This window comes from Myotis davidii, unplaced genomic scaffold (genome assembly GCF_000327345.1).
Source record: "Myotis davidii unplaced genomic scaffold, ASM32734v1 scaffold216, whole genome shotgun sequence".
NCBI classification, from domain to species: Eukaryota; Metazoa; Chordata; class Mammalia; order Chiroptera; family Vespertilionidae; genus Myotis; species Myotis davidii.
Genome location: NW_006287277.1, coordinates 891027 through 905209, shown reverse-complemented (window position 1 = coordinate 905209; position 14183 = coordinate 891027). Strand labels below are relative to the sequence as shown.

Sequence of the window (14183 nt, the reverse complement as noted above, 5' to 3'; positions counted from 1 at the left end):
GCAAAGTACTGGCGGAGCTCCTCCGTGATCTCCATGCTGCTCAGGTCGTACTCCACCCAAGCATCTGAGCCGGTCACTGTCGCCTCCTCTGTGGACCAAGATTGGTCTTCGCTTGTGCTGTCGTGAGGACGGTGCCCAGACCTTGGAGAAGGTGAATAACCACAGTGGGAGCCCTGGGAGGCCAAGTGATGGGCACAGAAGGACTGAGGAGATCACCCTTCTTAGCATAAGAGCTTCGGGGAAGATCTCCCAGAGTGAAGTACCACGGAGAACTGAAATAAGACTTTACGGCCTTCAGATAGGCATTCTGGTGGCTTCGCATCCAAGCCATTGCTTGATAATAATGTTGCCAGTATCTTGCATATACTGGATGACAAGACCAAGGCGTGGTAGTTTCCGATGATGTCATCTACAAAATAAAGGGAGGTGTAGGCTCGACACTGCAATTCATCCTCAAGATAAATCCCTAATTGTTTCATCAACTTATCAACACATATTTACTGAGTATCTACTAACAACCTACTCTACTGTAGGATGCTGCTGGCCAAAGAGGACATGACAGGTCCATGCCCACAATGGAAACTGAGTGTAGGCACACCCGCTCTGAAGTATGTGTACATGAGGTACGCACAGGATAATTAGCTTAATGTCATGGCCATAAAAAAGTGGGACAGAAGCTAGTAATGACCATTTTTAAGTAGGATGCAGGGAGAGATAAGGACTGGACATCTATCACCTTGGCTCTTTCTATCCACTATAATTAAGCAACTAGTTCCCAGTTTGAAACGGCCTGCCAAGAACCATATGGACTAATGAATGGCATGTTTTCTGGTTCCTCCCTTTCTGCCCCCTAAATGCCTGCTGGCCCAGCCTATTCCTCAGTGCCACGGACAAAAGATGTTGAGCAACGCACCCAGGAGTGCTTTTACTTTTCGTTTCTGATGTATTTCTTTGGTCTTCTCCATCATGGAATGAGAACACCAAGACTTTAAAGACTAAAATTTACCTTTTCCTCTTATAAGTTAAAACAAAAATCTTACCTTTGCTGCCATCTCTGATTGTGAAAGTCCAAATGGGCACCGGAACTAGGAAAGACCAACAACAGTGCAACATCTGGTCAGTATAGGTATGTGGCATTCATGGCTATTTTGTAGTTTGCCAAGCAGCTTCTCATAGGGTGCCTCTTGCCAGTACCATGCCTAGTCTTCATGCACATTACTACTACAGGACCCTGGCACCTGGGCATGACCTTGTGGTCTGAAAAGAAGGGATCCTCTTAGGTATGATCAAGTGGCTCAAGGGACACTTCACTTTTTAAGTACTGGTTTCCCTAATTTTTGTTTTTCAATTACAGTTTACCTTTCAATATTTTTTGGTATTGGTTTCAGGTGCATGCATAGTGGTTAGACAATTATATACTTTACAAAGTGTTCCCCCTGATATTTACAGTGCCCACCTGGCACCGTACATAGTTATCACAGTATTATTGACAGTATTCCCTAAGCTGTACTCTACATCAGCACTACCGAAAGACATGCAAGATGCCCCCAGCAGCATAAAGGTCACTACCTTAAAGTGCAACGACATATAGAGATTTAACAACAGAACTTGTTTGCCTATTGAAAATAACTATATAAATAGTTAGTATATGAACTAAAATTGACAACTATTATTTTATGTACCAATCCTTAACTCATGCCAATGTCTATTTAAATTAAACTTGCATGTCCCTGAGTCTTGAATAGAATAGTGTTCATCTTGCCAACTCACCAGAAACCTTTGTTGGGCCTTGGGGAAGCCCCTCTAAATAAGACATCTTCCGGCCTGGCTGGTGCCCTGCGCTTTAAGGCCCCTCAATGGACCTTACTTTGGTTTGGGTTGTGATAAGCACCTCTCAGCCAGCGGGTGACACCACGCTTTCCCTGTCTAACCACGCTGCCCCTGTGCAGGAGGAGAAACTTCCATGGAGGCTCTTCATGGAGCCACCATGCAGGATGCCTGTGCCCAAGAGCCTTGCTATGCCCATTCTGCGCCTTTCCCCGCTACCTAAGTGCGTGTGACTTACTGATATGACAGGAAATACCTAAAGGTAAAGTCCAATCTGCACCTTTTACAACCCATTTAAAACCGACTTAATATTTTTCCTTCTGTTCAGGAGTTCAGAGCTACTAAAATGACAATCTATATCAGAATGTACTCTAAGAAGTTAAACAAAATAAAATACCCTAAAATGCATGAGAATTTAAGCATCTGTTAGACCAGTGGTTCTCAACCTTCCTAATGCCGCGACCCTTTCATACAGTTCCTCATGTTGTGGTGACCCCCAACCATAAAATTATTTTTGTTGCTACTTCATCACTGTCATGTTGCTACTGTTATGAATCGTAATGTAAATATCTGATATGCAGGATGTATTTTCATTGTTACAAATTGAACATAATTAAAGCATAGTGATGAATCACAAAAACAATATGTAATTATATATGTGTTTACTGATGGTATTAGGCGACCCCTGTGAAAGGGTTGTTCGACCCCCAGGTTCAGAACCGCTGTGTTAGACGAAGCCACTAACACAATGTGTTGCTGAGCAGTTGCTTAGGATTTGAAACTTCAGAAATCAGATACTGAAAGAATCCTATTTTTCCTAACTTCACTCAATCACAGAATAGAATTTAAAAATCTCCAAGCCTTAAGAAAGAAACTTGACTTATTCTGTAATCTTGATCAGATGTTTCACTATGGGTAATGTTGAGACGTTAAAATGACCACTTCTTTTAAGATTTAACCTAAAAGAGAATCATTTGCTTACTTTTTAAATATAATAAGCTTTCAAATAGGGTATTTCCAAGAGGGCTGACATGAACTTCTGTAAATTTATCTTAAATATAACCCACACTTCCTGTTCACTGTTCTAAATTCAGAAATACACACATGCAGTGAACGTAAACTGGAAAAAGGTTAACAGATGCAGTGAAAATGTAAGTGCACATTCAGTCCACATTACTCTTAACCATTTGTATGCCGTAAGCGTCTATAGATGCAAGCGGTGGACCTTTTTAAATTAAATTCAAAGTATCGTGGCAGTTAACCAGTTAAAGTATAATTTAAAGGTTTAAAACATGAGCCATTATCTGAAAACGTGGTTAACTACTTTGTGCTTTATAGGCCTCTGAAGAAATCTAAAATAGTCAATATAATTCAGGGGCTAACCACCCAGAGAAGTGAAACGAACCCAAAATGAAATTATGGCAGAAATCAGCACACACTTGAGTGCCAGACTGTAAGGTGCAGCCTTTCAGTGCTAATTACCTGCAGCCAGTTTTCATCTGTCTATCACCGATTCCCGAATCGATTTCCGAGAACCTGCAGCACCTAATGACATTAAAGTGAACTCCATGTGTGTCTTAATCAAATTTGTTTTAGAGATTCACAAGTAGCCTAGGAATTAAATTAGAAAAGTCGAGGAAACATCTGCATGTCTTCTGAAGATGAAGAGTTTTGAATCCAGCCTTCTAGCCTTAAAAAACATACTAAGAACCAGATTAATGTGAATAGTACTTATCCCAAACTGACGGCCTCGAATATGTAATCAACATGATTGTCACTGAACACTACTATAGACCTCAGAAAGGCCTGCTTTTATTTAGAATCGGGACAATCCAGCCTGGCTTTAAAGAAGCAGCACCAATATCCTGCAAATGCATGAGATGGTGTCTGAGAGGCTCCACTTTGCAGAGTGGGAAGTGTAGGCAGATGTGATAAAGTAGGCAACTGTTTAAGAAGTTCAAGTGTAATCCATCATGTTCACCAGGCTGCTAAATGTCAATGGCTGTGATTAAAAAGAAGGGGGAAGCACTAATTTGAGGAGAGATTACTTATTTATGCCTTTAATTCAATAAATAATTTGAGAGAAGGGCTGCCATGGTACACTGCTTTAGAGATCACGCAAGGTACACTGACCACGTTTGCAAGAAAGACACCAGGATAATGAGCTGAGATGAGCGAAGAAAGCCAATTTCAGCATTTGAAGTAGAAGCAGCTCTGATTCAGCCCAGTGTGCTGCCTATTTACAAAGCACACCAACTAATCAGCTAAAGGACTAGACCAGCCGTGGGCAAACTACGGCCCGCAGGCCGAATTCGGCCCGTTTGAAATGAATAAAACTATGGAAAAAAAAAGACCGTACCCTTTTATGTAATGATGTTTACTTTGAATTTATATTAGTTCACACAAACACTCCATCCATGCTTTTGTTCCGGCCCTCCGGTCCAGTATAAGAACCTATTGTGGCCCTCGAGTCAAAAAGTTTGCCCACCCCTGGACTAGACTCTTTTAAGACCGAGGCCATTAAGGAAAGAGGAATTTATATTAATGATGGAATACAGGCAACTTTGTCCTCAGTTTTAGTCTGTGCTTTCTGCATTGGTATGGACAGACACTAGGACAGTCACAATCACATCTGCTGCCATCCTCCAGCAAGTTCAGAGGCCTGGGGCTGTATGTCAAATATGCCAATTTCATCCTTGGCTTTATTATCTCCCCCCGCCCCCCAAGTTCCAAAACCTATGTGTCATATCCTCTTACATTTTCTTATTTTTAAGATTCCTAAAATCCTACAGATAGTTGCTTAAAAATAGTTCCTGAAATGACAAATTAATCAATCTCTGAAAAATTAAATCAGATAAAGTATAGAAAAACACATAAAAAGGAATACCAGCTTGCATAGAGCTTTATTATTATTACTAGAGGCCCGATGCACGAAATTCATGCAAGGGGCTCAGCCCTTGCAAGCCCTGGCTGCCTCAGCTGGCCCTCAAAGCCCCACAGCCCTAGCTTAGTCAGGAAGATCATCCAGACGATTGTCTGGGATGGTCCTTCTGCTGTTCAGTCTAATTAGCATATTAGCTCTTTATTATATAGGATTAGCTCACTATTTCCAGTATTACTCTTGGTATTTTATGCCAGCAACTTTTTCTGTAAAGGGTCAAATAGTAAATATTTTGGGCTTATGGGCTACATCCAGTCTCTTTTTTTTCAATTGAAAAGAACAACCCTTTAAAAATGTAAACACTATCTTTAGCTCCTGTGTAGTACAACAGAAAAGCTGCAGGCCAGCCCTAACCGGGTTGGCTCAGTGGATAGAGCGGCAGCCTGCGGACTCAAGGGTCCCAGGTTCAATTCTGGTCAAGGGCATGTACCTTGGTTGGGGGTACATACCCAATAGGGAGTATGCAGAAGGCAGCTGATCGATGTTTCTAACTCTCTATCCCTCTCCCTCTCTGTAAAAAATCAATAAAATATATTTTTAAAAAAGAAAAGCTGCAGGCCATCATTTGCCCACCCGTTTTACGTGCATACATCATTAAGCTGTACAGACACTGCCCTCAATATGCTGAGCATCCTAATTGTTCCTCACTTTCCACTTGGAAATCACTGGAAAAACTTTGGATTCTCACCCTTAAACTTGGACTAAGACGAGTGGAAGCAAGAAAACTGGGATTATGACCAACCCCAATGTTGGTGACAAGTTCCTAATATTTGGGACAAAAGAATCCTCTCCATGACTAAATAAGCAAATTGAATCACTTCTTAAAGATCTACATAGACATTTAAAGACTTAATTAAGAAAAAAAGACCTTAAACTCCTGCAAAACAGTATCAACCAACGGGACTTAAGAATGCACATGCAGTGCCATGATTTCTGATGAACACTCTACCACAGCGGTTCTCAACCTGTGGGTCGCGACCCCCTTGGCGGTCGAATGATCCTTTCACAGGGGTCGCCTAAGACCATCCTGCAGATCAGATATTTACATGACCATTGATAACAGTAGCAACATGACAGTTATGAAGTAGCAACGAAAATCATTTTATGGTTGGGTCACAACATGAGGAACTGTATTTAAAGGGCCATAAGGTTGAGAACCACTGCTCTACCAGCTGCCGTGATCGAGACAGTGACCCAACAAGGACGGGAAGCAGGGAGAGTTCCCAGTCTTATCACTGGGAGAAGGAATACACATCCTTCCCCACTAGTTGCACCAGTTAGCTCCCAAGGGAAGGGTCCTGTTCAAAGCTGCTTATTCTTTCTACACACAATGCTTAAGAACTTAATAAAAACACCTGGGTTTCTGAAAGGCCTACATTAAAATAATTCTAGACATTATGACAGCACCACCATCAGACACCACTATCATTTCAAAGCAAAGAAAGCTTATGGTTGCCGCAGACTTAGATGCCTTTCCAGTGGTCTTTAATTTTATCTTTCATTCCCTACCTCCCTAGGAGTGTCTCCTACTCTATTATAGCACATTTTGTGAGCTGATGGGATGATGCAGCTGAAAGAAAAGAGATTGGCAATGTCAGGGCAGGCCGGGAGCCACAGGACTACCAACCAGGCAGCCCTTCCCCCGTGAGTACAATGGCATAATAGTCACTACCCAGCTGAGCCCTGGCAAGTACAGAGACCGAATTCATTGTCTGTCCTCAACCATTAGAGAAGGAAGGAATAAAAACAGCATTGAGGTCATTCACTGAACGCTGCCGAGACCCACAGGCAAGACAGCGCCTCTGAGTCTTCAACAATATATTTCCCTATAAAGCCTTGCTTGAAAAATGCGCTCATTCTTCATTGAATCTGCTTATCCTGGAAAAGACATTTTTAAATGCATAAATATACATGAATAACAACAGACAAGAGCTTTGTAGTTTTCAATGGACACCCTGTGACTACTTCCATCAAGTTATTTTGAAAATTTCACAAGTAAGTAATGTGGCATTGTACATCTTCTTTTCATTGTATACAGCATTTTTTTTAAAAAAAATATATTTTATTGATTTTTTACAGAGAGGAAGGGAGAGGGATAGAGAGTTAGAAACATCGATGAGAGAGAAACATCGATCAGCTGCCTCCTGCACACCCCCTACTGGGGATGTGCCCGCAACCAAGGTACATGCCCTTGACCGGAATCGAACCTGGGACCCTTGAGTCCACAGGCTGATGCTCTATCCACTGAGCCAAACCGGTTAGGGCCATTGTATACAGCATTTATATTCTTATAAATATAGGATCTAGGGTGTGTCATAGCCAGATAAATAAAATAAAAGCACAACTTTCCCTTGAAACAATAAATCTGTAACTGGATTTTCCTATCTTCTTTTTCCACTAGAATTCTGAAAATTAAATAAATGAAAACTCACCTGCTTTGATTTTTGCATAGGATCACACAAAAAGTCAGTCATTAAGTAAGTTATGCTGGTTAAAGCCCTGAAAGTTGTACCATTCCTATAAAGCTCCCACTGATTTGATTCTCTGAGCCAATGAAATAATTTCAGGATCTAATTAGGCCTTCATTACAATGTTTTAAGGTAAAAGGATGGAGGAGGAGGGTCTGCTGGAGATTGTTCATAATAAGATATGGTGAGAAATCTGAATTACATAAATGGAGTCATGCGGTTTTAATAACCCTACCCGAGTGGATGACTTCCAATAACACACACTGGTAGGAACCTCCTCACCTAAGAGAAATAATAAAATGAGGTTTTTTTGAGAGCACTGTTTCCTGCCCTCACTCCCAGCAGCTAATAAGGCTGGTAAGTTCATCTGGCTCCCTCCTGTGGCTTTGCATGGTCCCTGCTCAGTGTTTTGGACATCAAGTCTGAATGGTCTTCTACCCTCAACAGCCCAAGCTCCACCTCCCAGACACAGGTCTCCCACAAGTGTACAGGCTTCCGTGTTCAGCAAGACCACACCTTTCCGTCTCTAACAGCCACCATAGGCAAGGGAGCCCACAAGCAGTTTTATTTCCTTACCCCCTCACCCCCAAACCCCAGTTTACAGTCTTCCGGATGTTGCAATAAGTAATGGCACAAAGAAACATAGCCTGAGGGAAGGAGATAGACTGAAAAGATGTAGTTAATTCTTTTTAACATGGATAACAGTCTACCCACAGAATGGCATTGTTTAATTTGTCAGCAAGAGTGATGGACTTGTGAATGGATTTCTTTAAAAGTTCACCAAATGCCCTTGTGACTAAGGTCAGAATCAGAAGTGAAATATGAGGACACCCAAAAAGAAGTTACTCTCACACTCACAAACACAACAGGCAACAGGATTGCTGAAAACTGGGATGAGGACATAATAATAAAACAACTCATAAGAAGAGACAGTAAGATCTCTTCACTGTAAGTATATCCTTCATGCAGTAAAAAACCTAGTGTGATCATAAAGAAATAAGTGAACAGTCAGGTAATGTAAGTTAAGCGCCTACCAGCAAAACCCATGGCTAGTTTAAAAGTGGTTAAGAGCATCAGTAGATTTCAGGAGCCTTATTTCAAATTTTACTTCTATAAATACATACATGGTAATTTCATGTTAATCTCTCTTTTCTGAATGTATACAGCATTCATTATGCCTCACTCATTTGGGGTTTAATCAATTATCTGTAGGCATGGATTTGGCAGTCTACTTCTTTTAAATTTCCCATTTTTCTTCCAGCATAAAAATCATAGCTAATATTTCCTTTCCTTGAATGCTATTGGGATTGTTGTTTCCTGGTAACACATTCTCCTCCTACCTCTACCCTCTCTAAAATCACTGAGTAGCTAATCATTCAAATAACTGACTTTATTATAAAAGCTCCAATTTTTTTTCAGAAAGCGTAAGTTATTTAACTAATGTTTTCAAAGATATTTTCAATGTATATGACCAACTATATCAGGAGTCCTCAAACTATGGCCCGCAGGCCACATCCAAATACAAATATTGTATTTGTTCCCGTTTTGTTTTTTTTTACTTCAAAATAAGATATGTGCAGTGTGCATAGGAATTTGTTCATAGTTTTTTTTTAAAACTATAGTCCGGCCCTCCAACGGTCTGAGGGACAGTGAACTGGCCGTGTTTAAAAAGTTTGAGGAGCCCTGAACTATAGTTATACGTTCTTCACTTGTTCACTTTTTTCTCTGTCCTGCAACTGGATTTCCTGTTGTAGATCAGTGGTTCCAGGAGCTCTGTAGCTAGTTTGAAAACTTTCCAAACTCCAGCCTACATGTTCTATTTTCCCCACCCCGCTCATCTCACATTATATCCTTCAATGGTGAACCCTAAAAGATACAACAATCTTTCACCCTCTGTAAAAGTTTTAGAATGAAAATTTCTCTCTAGAGCTTTAGTGTATATACTTTCCCAGCAGAGCAATGAGCACACACAGACGTGCACACCTTACAGTGAACTTGCCTTCAGTTATACCCATCCAAAGTTACTAACAATCTTTCAAAATACACAATTTTCTGTTTGCATTACCATCCCAAAGGAACTGTTAATTTTATAAACAATATAAGCATACATTGTATGTTGAAAGTAAATAGCCCCAGAAGTCTCATTTGTGTTATTAATCTTTAGTCTGGACTTTCGAGTAATGCTGTTCTGACTTCAGGTTCAAGACAGCTGAATACAGAACCTAGCCTGTGAAATAACTTTAAAAATAATTTCTGATAAAGAAATTGTTCAGAACCCACTGGTTTGTACTAAGGAACTCTCTGGATTTCAAAGCTAATGGGTACTGGTTGGCTACTGGTTTAACTACTGAGTAAGAAAAAAGGGCAAAGGCATTCCCCATGTCCACGGGTAAGGTGCATACAAATGTTCTCCAGATAACTTCCACTTCCACCCCCGACTTCCCACAGAGGTCAAAGTGCGAGGGAAAAGAAAGAAAACCCAATTTTTTAAGAAGACGGACCAATATCCTAGACGTCCCTCCAAGCAGAAGGCTGCCCTGGGCTGGATGGGCAGGCCGAATTCACCTTCCACATCTAGCTTATCACAATGCCCCTGGCACACCAGAATCACAATGGGGAACTTTAATAAAAATACCGACGCCTGGGCCCTACTTCTAGGGATTCGAATTTAATTGACCTGGAATGGGGGCCCAGTGATTCTGACGCACGTGCGAGCGGAGAAGACTGCAACTAGGCCCTCGTCACAAAAATACCAGCAAGGAGTTAGGCATCTCTTGGGCCTCTGCTCCACCTTTTACCGCGAGATGGTAACTTCTACGACAACGTGACAGCCAAGCCCTCGGCTCTCAGGGCCTCCGAGGAAGCCAGGCTACGCTTCACCTCCCAAAGAACACCCAGCCGTCCCCGGAGTCACCTCGGGCTCCCAGCTTCCAGATCCTGGGCGGTGGGACGCAGGGACCTACTTCTCCGTGGCGGGGGGAGAGGGCGGAGCTATCGCCACGGCGACAAGACGTGAACTTCCGATTCGCCACACCGAGCGCCGGAAGTCCCGCCCTCACCGTGGTGACGCCACGTCCGCGGCGCGTTCTGCACCACGAAGCTGGGGGCGGGCGCCGGAGAAGGGTCCACCCCTCGAGTTGAACGTGGGAGCGGCTGGAGGGGGGTGAACAGAGGAGTCGCGTGCGACACTGGTCGCGGTGCTACGGCGAGGATCCGGACCGCTGCGACCACGAAGGTGGTTTCTGCGCGGCCCCCGACCCCACCATAGTTCCTCGGCCTTTGATATTTCGCTTTTCTCAAGGGAGGGTGGTCGCGGCCCAGGGGAAAACCGCCCGGCTTTGGAAATAGTCATCCAGATCTGAGTTTGAGCGCCATTGTAGCGCTTAGTCTATTGACTTTGCTGTGCCACAGGTCCTCTCCCATAATGTGTGTGAAAAATACCTAGTGCACAGTGCCTGGTGCGTTAGAGCAAACACACAAGTGGTGCCTATTAACATTACTTTTTATCATCACAATCTTTATCAGCAGTACTTGCCCTGTTAGTATCGCAGAGAAATCATTAATAACCAAGATAAACCACTCGAAGTGTAAGAGGCATATTTTTTTTCGGGGGTAACTTGGCAAAATGTGGCAAGAGCTCTAAAAGAGGCATACTTTAAGTACTAGAATTTTCACATCTGGGAATTTATTCCAAGGGAAAACAGATGTAAACTGGGTGCTCCTTGCAGAATTATTTTAAGAAGTGAACACTGGAAACAAATGCCTAATAAAAGGAGGTGGCTAAGTCAGGCTAAATGAATGGCGTGGACATTATTACCATGCTGTTCTTGGACTATAGAAGAATCACAGCACAGAACAATATTAACTTTAACAAAGATGTACTGCGTGCCTACTACAGTTATTTTCAAGTATTATTTTGCATCTGCACTGTCCACTGTAGCCACTCAACACCCGTGGCTATTCACAGCTTGGAATGTGGTAGCTGAATGGAGATGTGCTGTAAGAGTAACGTACAGAGGGTTTTGAAGAATTAGTATAAGAAAATAGAAAAATCTCAATTCTTTTGTTAATCCTCACCTGAGGTTATTTTTTTCATTGATTTTTAGAGAAAGTGGAAGAGAGGGTAGAAGGGGCGGGTAGAGAGAAACATTGGTGTAAGAGAGACACTCTATTGGTTGCCTCAGTCTGGGGATAGAACCTGCAAGCTAGGCTTGTGCTCATGACTGGGAATCGAACCAGCAACCTTTAGGTGCATAGGGCAACACTCTAACCAGTGAGGAACACGGGCCAAGGCTAAAAAAAATCTCATTTTTTAAAAATAGAGCATGTTAGGGAAGGACTATTTAGGTAAAATAAATTATAAGATAAAAATTAAATGATCTTTTTACTTTTGAAACTGGACACAATTGATCCCAGGTCGCCTGTCACTACTTGAGCCAAATTAAGCAAACAGGGTTGAATCATATATGAGTGTTTATTCCAATAATGCCAGCAGTATGGGAGAGCAGTCGGTCACCCTGCAAATTCTGCTCAGAGCCCCCACCCCACACACACCAGTTGGCTGGTTATATACACAGGAGGGAGAAGATAGCTACCTGCAGCTGCAAGTGTAACATGGAAAAGGGAGGATAGGGTCTGCAGTCAGGCCTGCAGGAGCTCAAAATCCCATCACAAGGTAGCTAATCTATGATGTCAGGCTCAGCCTGGGGGGGGGGGTAGAGAAAAACAACCTTCCTGAGAAAAACAACCTTCCTGAGAAAAACAACCAGAGGGGGTCAGGGTCTGGGCACAGTTCTCAAAATGTATTTCTTTTCTGAGTAATGGAACCATCCAGGCATCTTACTAGTATCTTTTTACAGCCTTGTTTCATCCTCCAGCTTCCCAAGGTTTGTAAGAAAACTTCTCATCTATAGTTAGTTAAGGTGAATGATTATCAAACAACTGTGGCTCTATTCTTCCTACGTGCCCTCCCCCACTATCACTTTAACATGGCTAGTAAGACATTTAAAATTATATATGCGGCATGCATTATGTATTTATAAATGCCTATCAGACAGTGGTATTCTATTTACCCAATATACAGTGGTGAACAGGACGTTTTTGACCTTATAAAATTAACACTGTTGAGTAGAGCATAGACAATAAACAGATAATATAATTGTATATGATGGTAAGTTATATGAAGAAAATCTAGCAGGTAAAGGCCAGAAAGTGTTTCTATATTGAGGGAGATTACTTTAGACAAGATACTTTCTCTACTGTTTAGAAAATGGATGTGGGATGAAATGGGATATCTATGGATGGGAAATGGGGGTAGGGAATGATAGGAATTATATGTCTTCTGGGAAAATTCAGGTGTGGATTGAGGCTGATAAATTAATTGGGGCCTGGCTAAATCTCCGCCTTATGGAAGAAACTGCATCAGGGGAGGAAAGAAAGGGAGAAGAAGAGGGAGAAGATAGAGGGAGAAAGAGCTGAAGTACCCCTGGGAAAGGCAGAACCAAGCAGGCCTAGAGTAGATACATGTAGATATGTGTCAGGTAGAGCAGTTACTGGCGTGCTATGAGTATATAGTACTATGAGTGTGTGTATATATTCTGTCTCTGGGTGGAAGGTGCTCAGAGTGGTGAGGTAGACCCACCTGGCCAGAGACTCAAATTCCACCTATTTTGTTGCTTCATGCTCCCTGGTTTGTTGCCTTGGCTCACATGGCACAAGATGGCACACTACTGTGCCTTACTTTCAGCCAGCAGGAAGAGAGAGATGGGAAGCTGTGGCAAGCCCCGTCTCTCTAAGGTAGTGTTTTCCACCTTGGCACAATTCAATTTGAAGCTGGGCAATTCTGGGTTTGGGGGCTCTCTTGTGCATTGTAGGATGTTTAGCAGCATTCCTGGGCTCTACTCAGTAGATGCTACTAGCATCCCCCAGCTGTGACAATTAAAAATGTCCCAGACAATGCCAAATGTCCCCTAGGACATAAGCTACCCCCAGTTGAGAACCACAGCTTTGAGTCTACTTTAAGTCTCCAGTCACACTTCTGCTTAAATCCCACTAATGGCCAGAGCTTCATTACTGGACCATCCTAAGGGTAGTGGAGTCTTGGAATTGTCTGCTAGCCAGGTTCCCAGCTAAAAGTTAACTAAAGAAGAAGGCAGGAAGCTAGCAGATTCTTCCGCATCCCCATTGCTACAGGGAGTGGAAATTCTGTAGCTTACTGAGAAGGTGGCCCTGTTCTTTTTATCTTCCTGGCTAAGTTTTAGTAATTAATCATTTAAATTCACTTGCATGGAAATATTGGTGATGGGGAACACTAAGCACGAACAAGGGACAATCCCTTTTGAAAAGGATGGGCATTTGTTACTCCAGAGAGCTGACCAGGGTGAGTGAGAAACTGATTCTGAAATGGAGGCTGAAGAAGGTTGGAGTTCACATGAGTTTTAGTGTCATCCTTTAGCAATTTATAAATCCTACCACTTGTTACCCTGTTGTCTGGCACTTTCTTTGATTTTTTTTTAAAGCAATAATCTCAAATTAGTAATAACCCACCCAGCTGGCGTGGCTCGACGGCTGAGCATCGACCTATGAACCAGGAGGTCATGGTTGGATTCCCAGTCAGGGCACATGCCCAGGTTGTGGAAGGTGGCCGATCAATGAGTCTCTCTCATCATTGATGTTTCTATCTCTCTCTCCCTCTCTCTTGCTCTCTGAAATCAATAAAAATATAAAAAATTAGTAATAACCCCTATATGGATTTTAGCAAGAGTTTAAAAGGTCCTTCCTAACTCTTTGAAGTAGAATTTCTCTAGAACAGCGGTCGCCAACTGGTGGTCTGTGAGGTCCGAAAGGTTGGTGACCACTGCTCTAGAGCACCATGTAGGCATTGTTGACAGCATTACCTCTGATGATTGGAAGTGGGTGGGAAGATCTTTTACTTTGTATTTTATGCT

General features: G+C 42.4%; 1 protein-coding gene across 5 annotated transcripts in view; it reads right to left on the bottom strand.

The window, feature by feature from the left end:
* Nucleotides 1-10258, bottom strand: part of GEMIN8 (gem nuclear organelle associated protein 8) — a 23784-nt gene extending 13526 nt beyond the window's left edge. For 2 of the 5 annotated variants that reach the window (XM_015560876.1, XM_015560872.1), the window contains exons 1-3: nt 10151-10258; nt 1041-1085; nt 299-409 (exon numbers count right to left, since the gene is read on the bottom strand). In XM_015560876.1, coding sequence (XP_015416362.1) covers nt 299-409; nt 1041-1052 — 123 coding nt within the window. In that variant the 5' untranslated portion in view covers nt 1053-1085; nt 10151-10258. The other 3 variants (XM_015560874.1, XM_015560873.1, XM_015560875.1) reach the window with 3 other exon arrangements.
* Nucleotides 10259-14183: the final 3925 nt, after the last annotated feature.